We start from the raw sequence: 17,626 nt of genomic DNA on the forward strand, positions 1-17,626 counted from the left end.
ACAGTCATCAAAACAAATCTGAGAACAGCTTGCATGCAGTGGCTCAGTATCTCTGTGACAATGATCATTTTGGGGGGCGCTCTGTTCAAGCTACAAGCATGATGTTCACATTTGCATATATTGGCAAATAAGGATAATTTTCTGAACACATTTTTTGATTCCTTACCTATCAGATCAGAAGTCTTTTCCTTCCTCTGCCCTTCTCCTATAGARAGATTAAAGACAATACTTTCAGAGAGGATATTAATACATTAAAGGACTTGAAGTTGCCCAAAACATGCACTCTTGTCCTTCCCCACACTCTTCATTTTATAGATTTTTTTTAATGGCTAAAGRAAGAATATTTTAACGTGGTACAAATTCTGCTAAACAACAGGAAAAAGAGAGCAATAGTAGCTTTAAAGTGACCTCAGCRCTGGCTAAGCAGGGAGGAGGAGAAGTGCTCTACAGGTTCTCCAGGGGGTTTTTGAGACAAGAAGACACAAAAAGAAAGGCTCGAGGGGGGTTCACAGTATGCACAGGCAGGCCATAAAAGAGAAGTAACGTCTAACAGGCTCCTGGGCAGCTCTGCTTTAGCSCAAGCAGCCGCTAACACCATGAAAATTGCAGACTGGGGAATAAAAAGGTACAGCCATAAGAAAACAGGAACCAAATCAGAACACGGCTGCCCAGAGTTGCTGGGATGTTGAATCGTGCTTTTTTTTCGCCTGGGATCCCRGTTCTCGACCAGCTGGTGCAAGCCAGGTCTAGGAGAGGGTCCTGCCAGGCCCCTAACCAGCCTTAGCACCGTGGGCCGGTTCCCCTAGGAGCAAAGCTGCACAACACAGTAGCTCTGGCTGCGAGTTACGCGACACTAGGGAATACAAATGAAGCCCCAGTAGCCTTGCAAGATAAATAACACATGAAGAAATAATGATTTTTTTGGAATTTCAGCATCCCTGAGGCATCTATTTATGGGAGACCAACAAAAACGCCAATATTTATACTACCAACCCAAGCCAAAATATGTAGTCATTAGAAACCAAGCGATACAGCTCTGTTTATGCTCTCACAGGCATTAAAAACTTTCCTTATGAGCATATCTGCAAAGAGCTGAGATTATTTACCTTCTGAGGCACCTCTTCCCTTTTCAAAATTCATAAGCAAAAATCCCTGAATCTTGAGCGTATTGTTATGACTTTCGTTTCCCCACCACTGTCAGACTAGCACTTCCACACCACGCTGGGGAGCAGATCTGGTTTTGAGCTGCTCTTTTAACAATCTATTTCTAATAATAAAAAATTGCAGAAATGGAGATTGTCTTATTCCAGTTCCAGAAATGCTCTTATTGCTGGAGAGGGCCTGGAGAGGCACGAGCTCGTCCATCGCGAGCTCAGAGGAGGGCTATCCTGGGACCATTCTCTAGAATATATTTGGGGAAAAGGAAGATAGGGCAGCACTTGCTTCTTCTATTGTGCTTGCTTCTTTCTAGCAATCCAAAAAAGAATCTGTGCTGASAAACAAGTTCTGGCAAATCCCCTTTCTCGTCCTTTTCAGCTCCAGCTCTGCCCCTGAGAAAGTTGATGTTTTTGGTATTGCGCTGCAAGAGCCAGGATTCTTAATATAAGCTGCCTTCAAAGCCAGCACTGTACTAGGGAGTTCATTTTTCCCTTTTTCAAGGAGAGATTGGATTATTTTAACATAGTAGTGTTCTTGTAGTGAAACTGCTTTTCTTTCCTTCGATTTTGGAATGTGTAAAGCAAAATAATGCTAATACTCTCTCTGGAGTACATTCTGAAAATGTGAGACGTTCCTGCCCTTGGAGCTTGTGCCTCTCCTTTCCCTCAGAGCTGGAATCTTCACTGCAGAAATGGATTGCTAAAAACTTTTTTTTTAAAGCAATCCCAAAGCGAACTTGCTGGGCGCTCCCCATAACAACACCCTGCCATACTAAAGCTAAGCCTCTGTCACTGAAACGTGACCGTATCAGGCCTCATTGCAACTACAGATCAGGAACCATCAAAAAGGTGGCACCTGTTAAAACACCTGTTTTTGGAAACCTCTCCACAATCCTGACTCCGCTATTTAGCCCATCGAGACAGCCCATACAATACATATACCAAAAACATTCAGTATTTATTGAAGCCTGTTATCCAAGCTTTCGAGTCATCCAAAAATCCAGCAATAATATTCACAAASTCTAACTCCAACCCTGTCCCTATCTGTGACCTGAAATCCATCCCGAGTCTTCACCAACCCCTGCCCTGTTGCAGCTCTGCTGGCTGGCAGTGGTCATTAAAAAGGTGCCTTCAAGCCTCCTTTTCTGAGCCCTCTCTTTAGCTYTAGCCTAACGCTGGCGGCCGTTCTTTGAACAGCTGTATAGGCTGCACTGCACCGGGACTCCTGCCATAATGTTTTTCACGTGTTCTTTTCTTCTTGAGAGCTAGTTTGTTATCTTAAAAAGGTCAAGAAATAGAACAAATAAATTGGAAAGCACAGGCATTTTTTTTTTTATTTAAAGATTAAAACCTGGCCATTTCACAAGTACGCTGAACAGCGCTGAGTATATTTTACTAGTGTATACGATACAAAAGGAAAAAAAAAGCATTTAATGACATGTTTATCCTTGTTGAATTCTCCTGATCAGGAAGAGGGAAAGACTAGTGTGTTCTCCTCGAGAAGGAAAGGAATAACAACATGCTTCTCTACTGCCATCAATTCAGGTTTAAAATTAAATGTTTCATAGGAAAAAAAATATATATATATATATATATATATATATAAAGTCTTACTTAATCTAGCTGCTGTGCTGGATTTTTTAGCAATTACAGAGTCCAAAGGAAATGCAAGTGAAAGACATGACCCGGCTGCAGATTAAACACAGTGCCATGGGCCCATCTCCACTCTTTCAACCCAGCCCTGTTTTTCTCATTGTTATAATCCTCGTTTCTAATGAACAGGCTCCATTCTTATTTCACCGATTCATCATTAAAAAGGAGAARCCTTTGGATCCACAAAACAGGCCTGGTGTGGAGAAAAGGAAATACTGTCTTCATAACTTTACTTTTAYAAATATCTGGATCTTTCCTTGAAAGAAGCAAAGTGGTTTGAGTTTCCTACAGTCACCCAAAATGTAGACAAGCCATTTAAACAGTGCAAATATTGACAAGGGGCAGGAATTGAGTGGAATATTCTGGAGTTTGACTTTCACAACAAAAGTATCTTTTCCTCCTTAGCTTATATCCCTAAGACAATCCTGTAGCGTCCCAAACTCCAGGCGTAGGATCCGCTTGGGAATAAAGGAGCGATCTCCAGCTGCTGAGGACGTCGCTCCTGGCAGCTAGGCCAGCAGAGCGGGCGAGAAGCACTGACACTGGCGGGAGGTTCCCCCTCACCCTCTTCCTGCTGCTTCCCCCCACGTCCAATCTAGTGAGACTGGGCAAGTGAAAAATGACTTGTTCTGCAGTGGAAGAGGCAGCTGAACTGCACCCGGAGGCCACGCAGGGGCTAGACCAGCCCGWGGAGGACCAGGAGCAGGACCATGCCTTTCAGAAGCAAATCACCGCTTTGTCTGTTCAGCTGCAAGGTGAAACCAAACCATTTCAGGCCCTTTGGAGGGAACACAACCGATGAGCTGAAGGACAGTGGGCCTCTGCCAGCAGGAACATCTGGGAGCTATAGAGATTGAAACAGCTCCTGTTTAAAATCATTAATGTTTATTCCTTCACATAACAATTATCATCCTTTAAGCATAGTTTTTCTCTTTTGCAATAATTAATTTTCTAGCAGTAGCCCCATTTTTCTTCTTCCTGCCTTCCTTATTCTTACAGTAATTTTCATGCAGAAAAGAAAAGAACTGATTCAAATTTCCCACCATTAGAGTAAGTTAGTCCTTATGTTTTGATGAACAAGCATGAGTCACTTCTCCACTTCTGCTTGAGGTAATATCTTGTCCCAGTTTCTGGGAGGACCAGTCCACGGTTGACTTTTCTTCCTGGAATACAACTTGCTGAGCTGAACATTTTTACTGCCTTGTATATTGAAAAGTCTCAACACCCGTGACACAAAGACAGAAATTACAAAACACAGAATAAGTCTCTCTTCTACAGGAAAACCTGTACACCACAGAGCCRAAGTGATAAGTGTATAAAATTTCTGAAGAAATTTGCCCCCATGGAGAATATGATCAAGTTACAAATCACTTGGGCAGTGATATTAGTAATGGCAATATTTGTCTTACCTTCATGAAGGCACCACTTTAAATTGGTAAGTTAAAAATCTCAGAGATGAGACCAACTAAACCACCCAACAAGTCTAACAGTTTATGATGTCTAAAGAAATCACAGCGAAATAAAGGATTGTTTTGTGATGAAGAGGAACATACACAGTTATTTGTTCCTGTCTGTGGTTCCAGCTACATTCAAGGTAGCAAAGAAATAAAAATAGTCGGTTGTATACTCTGTTGAGGAGCTACCAAATTAATACGAAATCATCAAAACATAAGGATCTTGTAGGCAGGCAAGATCCTCTGAATTTTGAAAGGAGTGCTTGAAAAGAAGTAATAAATTGATTATGCACAGAGCTCCAAGTACTTGTCAAAGAGAGAAAATATAAGTCTGTTGCACGGCACCTGTTAGTGATGCCAAGGGCTTTCTTTCCATCTGTGGTGCTGTAGCCTTCCTCTCCCTCGCAGCTCTGCAGCCTCTCGCCCGGGATGCTCTGTGTGGCAGGGGTTTTTGCTTTGCTCTTCTGCTGTTGTTCGCACAGTCTTGCCCCTGCAACTCCCAATATTACCATTATGGCAGGTTCTCATGGGAAACGATTGCCGCTGGTGCAGGGCTCACCCCTTCTTCTTCTTTTTTCCTATCCTTCGGTTGTAGCTGTTGGTTTACGCTAGGGACCCAATAATATGCGCGTACAAGGTTAAACAACATCAGCACTGCAGCGCCTGCCCCAACCAAAGCCTGCTCTACCCAGCGCTAATGGGATCGTAAGCAGGACTGACCAGTACAGAGTTTGAGCAGCTCCTGATGAAAAACATATAATTACTATTGGCAAGGAATTGTGGCGGGACCGTGTGCTGCGCTGGAGAGGACACTTGGGAAGGAGGCTCCCCACGGCTGACCACTAAGAGCTTTCCCTTCCCGTCTCTGTCCCCCTCTCTCTCCTTTTGTTTCTATTTTCCCCCTAAAAGTAATTTTCAGCATTAGATTTGATGTATGCCAGCAGCTGGGAAACCCACTAATACGCTTCTGTGCGTATGAACCTGTCTCAACATCCTTCGTTCTACTYCATGAACAAATTAAGTAAGGGTGAAGCTCAGTGCATGCCCTCACGCCACTATGTATTTTTTTCTTACTAAGGGGAGGAATGGCCCAGAATAAACTGGAAAGAATTCAGCAAGACTCTGAAGAGTCTAAAAATGAATAGCCAGGAGCCTGTTGACTTTTCTTTTTCTCACAGAAATAAAATAAATCTCTTGTATTTTATCTAAGTTTCTTGCCTCTAGGGTCTTTGCGTATTAATAGAGCTGCCTGGAAGTGTTTCTGTCCAACCTGTGAAATATTTCAAACATACGAAGAAATATAATCTGGAACAGTAGCGTTGGACATCCAACATAGTCAGCTGAYGGGGTGCGAGGGCAGCCACGGTCCCTGGCGCTGGGTGCCCAGAGGAGCCACGAAGCGCTGTGGGTCCAGCGGAGGAGGAGGCGAGGAGCCCGCTGCGGCAGCGCCTGCCCGGCCGCCCGCCAAAGAGCCTGCTGAAGCGCGGGAGCAGCCTGGAAGCGGCACAAACGGTCGTCTCGCTGGTATTACCGATTCCAGCAAAGGACTTTCGGTTGGGAGGATCAGCGTTTTCTAACAAAACCGCTCAGCCGGAAAACCTCCAGACAGCTCCAGCGCTCAGCGTAGTCATTCATGTGCTTACGCCCGTCTTCCAGCTAATCGGCCTCTGCCAGTACGACGCGCGAAGGTCCGCTCCCTCTGCGGGCAGGATCTCCGTGAGCTCGAGCTTTTTTCTCGCCTGGGATCCCAGTTCTCGACCAGCTCGAGCCACCACAAGCGGCATCTCCGCAAACACTCGCCGTGGACCGCTTGTAACCTCCTCTCGCCCATCGTTAAACCAGCCCCGTACTCTAGCCGCTTAGGTAGGGTTTTGTTTCTTGTAACACATTAACGTATTTTTCTCACGTATTTTTAACTGATCATTTAAGTAAGATCATTTTACAAGTGACAAAACACTAAATAATTTTGCTTATCTGATTTTATCTACACCTCGTCTTCTAAACACAGTCTGAGCCAGGGTAAAATTAGAAAGAGATGTTCTAAGTCCTTGGCACTTCAGATCGCTCGTTTGGCTCAGCTGACAGCTCTAACTGAAAGTGATTATTTATATAGCCCTGTAAATGCTCGYGATACTGTTTAACCAAATAAAGTATAAGGCCCAAGTCTGGCAAAATCTTGAGCACACACAAGGGCCTTAACTGTAGGTTTTTGTGGAGGGTAAAAGTGCTTTAAATCCTAATTCTGCAGTTGTCTGAGCAATAACTAAAACTCATAAGGGCGTTAAGAAAGGCCCCGGGGGGTCACGCTGATGCCTCGCTTCGCCCGGTCACCTGTCTCGGGGTGGTGACAGAGCAGCTATGCTGGAAACCAAGAAACCAGCCACTTCCTCAGCCCCTTCCCCCAGAGCCCCCCAGTAGCCGCAGTTGTTACACGGGGGATGTCCGAGGGTCCTGGTCCTTCACGGCGTGCGTTCGTGCGTCCGTGGTCCGTGACCTTGTCCTTGTCCTCCCTTCCTGAGCCCRCGGACCGTCTCTCTCCACCGCCTCCCGCGGCAGCGAGGCCCAGCACCGCGCTGCCTGCTGGGGGAAGGCGTGTTTGCTTCTACCTGTTTCAAGCAGACCTCCTGTCACTTTTATCAAGCAGCTGCCTCGCTCTAGYGTGCGAGACTCCGTGAATAATAATTCTGTGCTCAAACCCTCCAGCTCCCTCGAGACTCGTAAACCTCAACCATACCCTCCCTCAGCTGCCTGCCTGCAAAAACGGGACTGAAGCACGCAAGCCTTTCCAGTCCCTTTTGCAAGGCAGGTGTTTCACCCCTTTGATCGCTGTATTTTCCACCTTCTCTTTGCTCCTGCTAGGCAAGCCCAGTTCACAACTGTCCTAAGGTCCCTACTTACAGCCCTGCTGTCCACCACCAMCAACATCCCAGCCTGCTCCCGGGAAGAGCTAACACCACGCGCTGTAAGGGCCTATGCATCGAGGCACGAAACAAYGTGCCAGGCTCACCTTCTCCGCATCTTCCAAATGGTTCTGCGCATGATATTCYAAAATGGTGAAAATTAAGCAACGAACAGTAGCTACTTGCTAATGCTTTTGTCTTAGTTTCAGTGCTGGCAAYGTTTCCTGAAGGCATCCATAATTAACTGCTTACTAAAATCTGGTTAAAATGTATAAAGAAAACAACAGAAAAATGAAGTTTAGGAAGTGCGTSCCTAGAAGGTGGAGGATGTCGTTCAAGGCCATGAAGGACAGTATTGCGGTAGCTGATAAAAAAGCAACTGTGTAATGACTGAGCAAAGTGTGACTCCGATGAAGTAAACCATGCACACAGAGCTCCCTTTCTGGAGAGGCTCCCATCTGAGAACTGGCTGAGAAAAAAAATCTTGAAGCTCGCTCTCTCTCTCCGCGTGTCATTATCGTGACTCCCAAAAGCACAAAAGGTTACCACACTCCGAGAACATTCAGTCCAAATTCAGCTCTGCTGTAGAGAAGCACCCCTGTGGCTGCTCTGCAAGGAGTTTCTCTAAAAAATATATACATTTAAACCAGCAACTGGATTCAGCAGAATACTAAATGAGTTATAACAGCTGAAGATATTGAGTTACATGCAGCCTATGGAAAGAGTCCCTGAGCACGATTTGTTCTTATTAATCACAAAGAAATGCAGAGATTAAATGCTGCTGTACTTAAATATGATAACCTATTCACAGAAAAGGAAATGCATGGGCATAATTTAGTACCATGCTGTCCACGATCCAAAAGTCATGCGGTACCAAACTAATCTYAAAAAAAAATCTCAACTTCATAGTAAGTGCTATCTCTGCATAGACTCTCTCACAGGTTTACCTCTGCAGTGCTCTGACTAGATAAAACTTCATCTCATTTCCCAGACAGCAAACCAGCATTGCAGTTCTTGGTGTCGAGAAAGAGCTGGTCGCTGCTCTCTGGAAAGGTAGCGACGAAGGGCAAGTCAAAACGCGAGCTGCGCTCGCTTACCGGCGCTGCTCYGCTACAGCCCTTCGGTTTGGAAAAGGGCTCTGTGACCAGCTGAGGTTCTCACTTGGTGAAATACATTCAGCAAATCACCAGGACGTTCTTAAAACTTTGGGGACTGCAAAAATCTAAAAATCCTCTGTTACCGCAGAACTAACAGGGTGCTTCCCAGGCAACAATYCCTCCCAGATTTCTGAAAACAAGTGAAAATCTGACCATACCCTCCCTCTACAGCCTCCAGTGGAGTCTATATTCCACCGTCAGCTGTTTTAGCTCCTTATTGCCCAGGTAGAAGAGTTTTATAGTCCACTTTTTACAGCTGGGGGGGGGGGATCATGCTCGTAGGCACCCAGAGGCCTGGCACTGCCCTGCTTCCCTCTGTCCGCCCCCGCACGCCATGGGGCTTTGGGCAAGAAACCATCTTCAGTGTCATCTCAGTGCTTTGGGGGGAACATCTGGGCACATCCGAGCTCACTCAGAAGCATTTAATGTGCCAACAAGTCATGTAATGGTAAATTTACATATGACCGAAGGGAYGTGATATTTAAAAAAAGGAAAATAGAGGACAAAAATAACTACAATAGTTGCAAGCAACTTAACAGCTTGCAATCTGTTGCAGACTGGAATCTTACAGTCCTATCACTCGCGCATGAAATGATACTGACCACAAAATGGAAGAACTGCTAGTTAAAACCTGGGCAGTCCAAAACAGCTAGATGATAGAGAGAGGTTAAAGCCAGGAGCAACAGCAGAGCTTGAGCAAAAAGCAGTAATTTTTTCTGATGCTGCGCCATGGATTGTTACTTAGAGGTGCAGTAGATGAGAGCTGGTCTCTGTCTTGGAGCGTGTCATCAGATTGTGCACGATGATGAGATATACTGAATGCAAAGGGAAATAGATGTCTAATTTTAGCTTTCTAGCTTTCTTTTTTCCAAAATAATACTGTATCTCTGAGTAAGCAAAAAAGAGGATGTAGTTAAATAAAAAGCTGTTGATGTTTCAGATATAACTGTAAATAAAGTCTATCAGTAGAGAAAATGAGCAGGCTAGCCATGCCAGCATAAATGTAAATGCAGGCTGGCAGAGAAGACAAAGGTAGCTTGGYTGGGTTTGGTTGCAACAAAATAAGCTTTTGTTTCAATTCCACAGTTATTTTAATAAATGCAAATGAGGTRGTATGGTGCAAGCAGAAGATTCAGTAAAAAAATATTCAAAGTAGTAAGCACATATGACACATAGAAAGTGGTTGTGCAATATCCCAGAAAAGCAGAGCAGCAGCACAGAGAACACGGGCTACCGCCACATCCTTCTTTATTCTCCATTTACTTACAATCCACCTGTATAAGAACTGTCGCTGCAAACCTCTTGCCCCGAGAGGTTTTTCATGTGTTAATCCTGTGCCTGATTCCAAGAGCCCACCCATTTCTCTATGAAAWCCATAAGAAAACTGCAAGATACATTCTGCATATAAAGGGAAGTCAGGAATATTACTCAGATATAATTATCTAAAATTTTTTAGATTTCAAATTTGTATTAGCAAAGTTAACTAGGCAAAGTCACAGCAGTGACTGCAACCGTGTTCTCCCCACTTACCAGCAGCAGCACACCGTGTGCCATGGCACTAAGGGTTTCATCCTAAACTGTCAACATCAGTCATCAGTGTCAGTAACAAAAAAGCAGTTACTTATTAAACAATGATAACAAAGTTAATATTCAATTTACACAGTATTTTCTCCACAGCTACACTATTTTTTCCATATTTTGAAACATTTAAAACAGTCAAGAGGTTACAGCTGTGATTACAAATGTATCTGAACTCAGTGCAGACAGCTAGTACTTAAAATAGCTCAGCAGCGGAGGACCGCACAAGCGTGGCAGCGTACTAGAGGRCTCTGCCTTCGCCGCTCGGGAGGGTGCACCTCGAATCTATTCCACCGCTTTCCTGAAACACACGGCACACGAGGAACCGGGAAGACAGAGCGTGTTATTTCTTGTTCCATCTGCGGTTTTCCCTCCGCGGTCACTGAATATCGCTTTCCAAAGCGCAGCTATTTCAATTTGAAGAGTGAAACGTATCTGTGTCATTTTTCCCTACAGATAGCACCACCCTCATTGCACGGCTCACGCTCCACGYGCGGCTGATGCCTTAGGTACCTTCACAATAAGGCTCATCAACCTGCAAACCACCAGCCACATCAATGCTTTGCCATGTCATGCAGCAGAGGATTTGATGTTTCTTTTCTTCAAAAAATAAGTTTGGCAGCGGGTTGCAACACGCACGTTTCCCCCCTCGCAGGGCGGCTTTCACAAGCGCGGGCGGCGAGCAGCCGCCAGCAGCGCCCCGGGGCCCGTCCGTCGCCGCCTTCATCGGTGCGCCGGTTTTGGAGAAGTTGCAGGATTTTTGCTATTCCAGAGTCAAGCACCTCATGTCATTTTTTTTTGTTGTCCACTCTTCTCTGCTACAGTAAACACTGTGGCTTGAATAAATTTGAGTCAACTTCTGAATGACTTATGGAAAGAATGAGAAAGAGCTTTCAGAACAGCCGCTGCGGGAACCGAGGACCTCAGTACGGACGCTTATTTGAACAATGCTGGAAAATCTTGGGGTGCTCCAGCTGCCAAAGTCCCAGGAGTTTTTAGTGACTGTTCTTTCTTTCATAACTTAGTGTGCCTCTATGAGTGTTCTGCTAATATGGCTTTTAGACATATATATACATATATATATATATATATATATGTCTCTTATTTGAACTAATGACTATTACACATATGGTGCTCTGTATTCCTGGGAGACTTGGCTACAGATGTGAAATTAGTTTTTCCTAACCACTTACCGTATGCTGATTCACCCGCAGGTATCTCTCTGAAATAAAGAAAATTAAGTACAGTCTGCAAGAAGRGAATAATCATTCCTTAATATGTTGAAGAAATAATCTTCTCCCACTGCTGGTGTGCATTGGATATTCAGAGAATTGTGTAACATGAAACAATTGCTCTAAAAGCCATCAAGGATCTTGATATAGGACATAACAGAAATTTCTCAAAATAATTTTTGTTCTTATTTCCATTCCTTTTTGCAGCTTACATATATCTGCTACACTCACTCCTGATAGGTTCAAGTATATCCTGAAGAGTTGCTTTAAGCCATCTTGTCCCCTTAGTTCTTTCTAAATTCCAGCCTGGTCAGGAATGTTGGCTCTGTCTTCAACTATTAGTTTTAGTTGGTAAGCTGCCAGAAAACAAACTTATTTAAAACAAAATGATTAAGCAAAACAATTTGATTTAAGAAACCTCACAACTAAACACTCATTTCATTTTAGCTGTAAAGTGAGTTCAGCATTCCAGAATTTGAACTCAAATTCACATGTCACACCTCAGAGCAACACACAGCTCAAAGATACGTGCACTGAGGGATCCTACTTTGAAGTATATTTTAAGAAATCACCATTTGTTTCATTTTTAAAAAGATTCTGATATCAAAGAGCTTAATAAAAGGATGGCATAAGATGACAGCTAACACTACAGAGCACGCACCTGATTGTTTCATCCCTGAAATGAAGCTATCAACCAGGGAAACAGTTGAGGCGAACGTACCTGTTGCCGTTGCCCGCAGTGACAGCACCTCCTTTAAGCTGGCTGCTGGAATAACAGCACAGCTCCACTAATTYATGTAGTGCTTTACCTGTTTAACATGCGTTTAAGGACAAGGAGAAACATCATTGCTCTACCCACATCTTTTAGAAGTTTGGACCATCGTTTTCCACGTGCAGTGATTCATCTAAAGCCAACTGTTACCTGTGCTGTTCCAGAGACCTGTCTGAACGCTGAACTAAGAGCCAACGAGAGCAGCGTCCCAGCCTACAGCAAACACGGTTTACTTTGAGGACCGAGAGGATATTTTGGAATACTTGCTGTCGAGCACACGACCACCCGGTCAGGCTGCCTGGCCGGTACCTCTCTCCCGGGCTGTAAGGCAGTTCGCACCCTCAGCCCGGTCCCGGCTGCAGTCTGACCACTTTGGTGTGCTCTTAACTGGCGGGGAGGGAGTTTCCACAGCTTGGCAAGGCCAGGCAGATACCACCCTGCTCCTCAATCGTCTTCCAGCCTCCAGTGCGGGAGGAGACCAGGGTGCCACTGGTTAAAGGTAGGGTGTGCAATATTGCCCAGAAAACCATCATTTCGGCCTTTTCTAACTTCAGAGAGCTTAGCTCCACAAACTCGAGGGTAGTTTTTAATCGATGTGTTAAGTAGAAAGGGCGTGAGGCAGCCTTTACTCAGCTGAAACTTCCACTGACTTCAATACGTGGATTCGCTCAAACGATGCAGGGCTGGTTTCTCCTCCCAGCTGTCACCATCTGTTACCACATCTCAGACATTCCTTATGTTCCCACTTCCCACAGAAAAGACCACACTGTGACACTGAATGAGAAAAAGGAAAAATTGAGACGTTTACATTTCTGCTAGTGTATTTATTTTCCATGAAGAAACTCCGATTGCTAGCCTAACTCTGCTGGTGCCACCCAGCCTCTGGATCAGGCCACCCTGGGAAAAAGTTTTGTTTAAGCCTTCCCCCATCGTGCAATAYGAAAGGAAATGTTTCCTTTAAAAAACTTGAACCTTTCAGGTAGTACAAAACTTTCTACTCTCAAATATTCAGCATTCTCACTGCTGTGCTCCCGACTACCCACCCGCATGCGTTGCAAAAGGCATTTTATAATCCACGAGCGCTTTTGAGATCGATGTCTGACTAATACCATCTCGGCACTTCGAGAGAGTTTCATTAACTCGGATTAAATAGTCATCGAAAGGACTGTGTTGACTGCGTTACGCAGATAATACGATAAAGACGTACCCTCCTCTTCTCGGGGAGGGTAACGCAGCCCCGGCGCGGCCAGGCAGCACCCAGAGCTCCTGGGGAGCCGGCCGTTCCCAGTCCCACCCAYGCTTATTAAGTATTTCACCTTTAAAACGTTGAAACGCCAGCGCACAGCAGCAGAACCAGCTGCTCACTGCATGAATTCATGCTTTTTACAGTTTTACTATGACAAACGCCTGCGTAACACCAACGTTATAGTAGACATACAGTCCCAGCTAATCCTCTTCTGGATAAATTTCACATCTATTTTTAGAAGTTTTATAAACTAAGATGGGTGCCTATGTAAAACAAAGTGCCTACAGGCTGGGAATGAYGAGGGCTCAGAGCTGCGCCTAGTTTATACGTTTCTCAGAGGATTTTGCCATTATGCAAAATAGGATCCATTTGCACTAGGATATATTTTACTTTCTATTTAGAAGGGTGAACCTTTAATTGCTCCAGTCTTGGGGTTAATCCACAATAGTGCTAAATTTAGATCCAGAAACAGCTTCTTGCAATAAGCCTGGGCTTGTATTGTTTAGCTTTAGAGCTGGAAACTGGTAGTGGGCAAAGGACAACAGTCACTCRGGAGCAGTCTGGGGCAAGCAGAGCCTGCAGGGACAAAGTCAGAGGTGGCAACACCTTCRCTTTAGAGGGCTTCAAGCAGCTTATTAAAAAAACACTTTATACCACTGAAGTTACAAARGGGACTAGACAGGCAGAATTTAACCAACAATTAAATAAGACTAAGGCTTTGAGTAAACACTTTCTCTTACATCAAAAAAAAACAGTGGTAATTATATTATTCATCTAGAAAACAGTGTCCTGCTACGCTGTGCATGATTATTAATATTTAACAATGCGTAATAGAGGCAAACCATTTCCACCAGTAGCTAGACACCTCTGCGCTATTCTGTGCAAAATCCTCTCGGTCCCTGTGCCTCAAAAGCGACAGTCTGAAGTGGAGGTAAAACAGCAGAGGCTCAGTCAGCGCTGCGGGAAGCAGCACGTCGGTGCTTTTTGCTGTTCTCCTATTGACACCTCAACGAGCCATTTCACAGACCCAGCACCAGGACTGCAGAGCTGCAAATTAAAAAAGGAACACTGAAAATGCATGACAACACCTGTGTATTTTGCAAAAATAATGCGGCCCACAAAGATGCATCTCAACATCTTATTCCTTCTTTTGAATACTATTTTCCTGCTAGCCATAGATAATAAGGGTTCAATAAGCAGAAGACATTTTTCAAACAACACTAATGTATGCCTTGAACTACCACATAAAAGTACACCCCCCCCCCCCCGCCTTTGACTTTAGGGAATTCTGCTATAAAGTCTTGAGACATTTTTTTGTATGTTTTTCTTATCATCCAAGTCTCCTCTATAATAAGAATAAACAAGGACTAGCGTTGTGGAAAGCACAGATACAGATTTAAATACTGTGCAGCAAGTACCGCTCACTAGGGACTCGATAAAATCAACACAGCTATTGCAACACATAACGTAATCAAGATGGAAAAAAACCTCATCTTCCCTCCTGGATGTTCGCTGCATACGTTACAGCCCTCCGCACATCTCGCTGCCGCCGCTGTTGATAGAAACCCTATAAGCACGGAGAGAACAGAACATTCTCGAGAAAGCCTCTGCGAAGGCGAGCGCCGTCTCCAGGGTGAGAGCTTGTGTCGTTGCAAGCCCGAGCCCAGACCGCGTTGCAGGCAACAGCGAACTTCTTGCYGGCTTCGCTAGCAAGGTTTGGGCTATAGGACGCAGGCATCTGGAATCACGTGTTTTTAAAGGGCATCACGCACCGCGCTGTGCCAGCGCACCTGAGCCCGTGCTCCAGCTGCAGCCCAGGGCTTTTCGATGCTCCCCGGATACTGCGAATAACGCAGAGCRGTGCAGGAGAGGGTCGAGAGGCCAACACTTCCCCAGGCAGAGCAACAACAGTGGGAAACCTGAACTACCTCCGGAAGGGCAGCCTGAGATCCTGAACCGTTTTGCCATCCCTGCGTTGAAAAACTAGAAATTTGATTAAACATGGTAATATTTACATTTGATGCATCTAAACCTGCCTGCTCAGGAAGCCCCCAAGCCAGCAGCCCCCTCCGCAGAAAGGCCTCAGCATGCCCCGCAGCCTGTTTTGCAGCACACCATTGACATTGATATCKGATGCTTTTTTGTTATTTCACAAATGGAAAAATCTTTCGTCATGCAAATGAGTAATTTTCTTCTAGCAAAGGTTAGTATCAGAGAAAGAAATCACACCGCACAGCACGATGAAGCAGGAAAATATTTTGTGAAGTTTGTCTTCTGCAGACAAAACAGCAAAACTTATCCTTTAAGAGCACAATAAAGTCATAAATTAAAAATACAAATATCATACAGCCAATAAAACTTGATTTTAATCTAAATAGTTTTTAAGCTAGAATGCTCCAGCAAGTACTTTTTAAGGCCATCTAATCTCAGTTCTATATTCAGCTTTTTTTTTTTTTTTTTTTTTTAACCTGGAATACTATTTGTTTTTTTCCGCTGTTCAAAGATTACAACTTTTATAATGGCCCTCCTTAACAGGCACTTCTATTTTTATGGGTATCTGAAAGAAGCAATTAAAAGGGTTGCAATAAAAAGGCTTGAACAAACATTATTCACACTGCAATTTTCCATACACCAGCTGCTGCCAACTTTACAATTTGGCAGATACAAGGGAATATTTCAGCCCTACCTTTCAAGTCTCCTCCAGAAGTATCAAGAAAGCATTTTATTAAGCTTCATGAACTTCAGCAGGTTCTTGGGTTTGATATGGATAAGCCCCAAACTCTTGACTGCTTAACCAAACCTTACTGTAGCTTGAACTTTGAAGGTCTCGTTTCCACTGTTCTCGGGCACGTTTTTCCTCGTGTCTCAGAGCCTCTGATTGTTTCCCTTCCTCTCGGTTACTACCCAATTTTCCCACTACTCTGAACCTTTCTCCACAAGCAGCTACTGCCAAGCCCAAACACCTGCCAAGCCTACAGTAATTACCCCCATCCCCAAAACAGACTTTTCATCTCCTCGAGCTCCCCTGCAGAGTCTCCCTGGCCCCCAGGTCCGCATTATTTCAAGATCCTGCTTCAGAGTTTGATGAGCTTCTGTAGTGGACACATGGATAGGAAGCCCCCAAGGTCAYCAAGAGCTAGGCTAGTTACACTTAGCACCATGCTACTAAATCCAGAGCAAATATTCAAAAAGACGGAAGGCAATTCAAGGTAAAAAAACTTGAAATCAGTATCAAAAGTGGGGAAAGAGGGAAATTACTACAAGTCAGGTAGAAGAGAAGGATATACCAAGTGTCATGGCCTTGCAGCAGCTGGGTGAGAAAAATCCGCTCYGCTCTGGGTAAGGCCCTGGGCTGCACTTCCAGCAAGCTGATTTACACCACAGCAGCCTGCCCACCCCGGCTGGGAGGCCGTGCGCCGCGAGGCTCGCGTGTGCGGACAGCGCTCCCGGCCCCCAGCAAGTTACAGGCTGTTCAGCAGCTGCTGGCTCCAGCCCAAATCATTTGCAGCTGCACAGCTCGGCCAACCCTGACGTTTGCCCTGAGCAAGGATGGAAATGCTCAGAAGCGAGTCAGCCCAACTCCATCCATCACACAGGCACTGACACCACCRGACGGGGCTTAGGCAAATTCCCACCGACAGGGCTCCCGACACAGACRCGTTCACGCCACTTGCAGCCTTACCTCCCCTGTATCTCCACATGCCTGCTCCCCCAGGGTAACACCCGCATAACAATTCCCGGTTAAAAATATACAGTTACATGTTCCTGTTGCCAAAATCATGCAATGCAGTTTTGTAAAATTTGGAGGATGGAATTTTATTTTCCTACCAGATCCTCAACATATCCTGCAAAGGACATCCAGCAAGCAGCACTGAAAAGCATCTGTATTCAAATGTTCTTACAAGTTGCATGACATTCGTTTTCTCCATACATTTCATCTATAGCAAAACGCCTTTGCATGGCTCTGCGCACGCTGCAGACAGGGAGGGTATCAGACTGCGGTGACCACTGGGGAGGATCGGGCACTTGGAGCTACATGACTGCAAGGAAAGCTGTAGCATGGTGGGATAAAATCAGTCTCTCTGCTTTTCACAGCAGAAAAATACATGGCGTAGAGCAGTATGGAACAGAAGACGTGCTCACAGAAAAGAGGAGAAAAGCGGGGCAGGTTAAGGAAAAACCCATACGATTCCCAAGTCCAAATTCTTTGGGCACAAATGTCCTTCAAACGGACACTGCTGGGAAGGACCACACAGCCTCTGCAGCAAGCCAGGGATGAAGTCCGTCACCGCACCTTCAGCTTTGTGTACGGGAGTAATTTGCACAATTCACTGGTAGGTGGCAACACTGTACAGGAATAAAAAAGTGAGCAGGCAGCTTATTAAAATGATGAATAGCCCCAGCCAGCTCAGAGGTGGACACCACAAACACCAAACGCTTGGATTTACCCCCCCTCCCCCATTTTATTTTTTTATTT

At 44.9% G+C, this 17,626-nt stretch overlaps 1 protein-coding gene across 1 annotated transcript in view; it reads left to right on the top strand.

Moving 5' to 3' along the window:
* Positions 1-3,429: 3,429 nt before the first annotated feature.
* RGS2 (regulator of G protein signaling 2) overlaps positions 3,430-17,626 on the top strand; it is a 17,394-nt gene continuing 3,197 nt past the window's right edge. Inside the window, exons 1-2 of the mRNA XM_085303178.1 lie at positions 3,430-3,565; positions 5,921-6,127. Of these exons, the coding sequence (XP_085159304.1) occupies positions 3,430-3,565; positions 5,921-6,127 (343 nt within the window). The remainder of the gene's footprint in view (positions 3,566-5,920; positions 6,128-17,626) is intronic.

This window comes from Rhea americana, unplaced genomic scaffold (genome assembly GCF_003343005.1).
Source record: "Rhea americana isolate MKP2758 unplaced genomic scaffold, rheAme1 scaffold_198, whole genome shotgun sequence".
NCBI lineage: Eukaryota > Metazoa > Chordata > Aves > Rheiformes > Rheidae > Rhea > Rhea americana.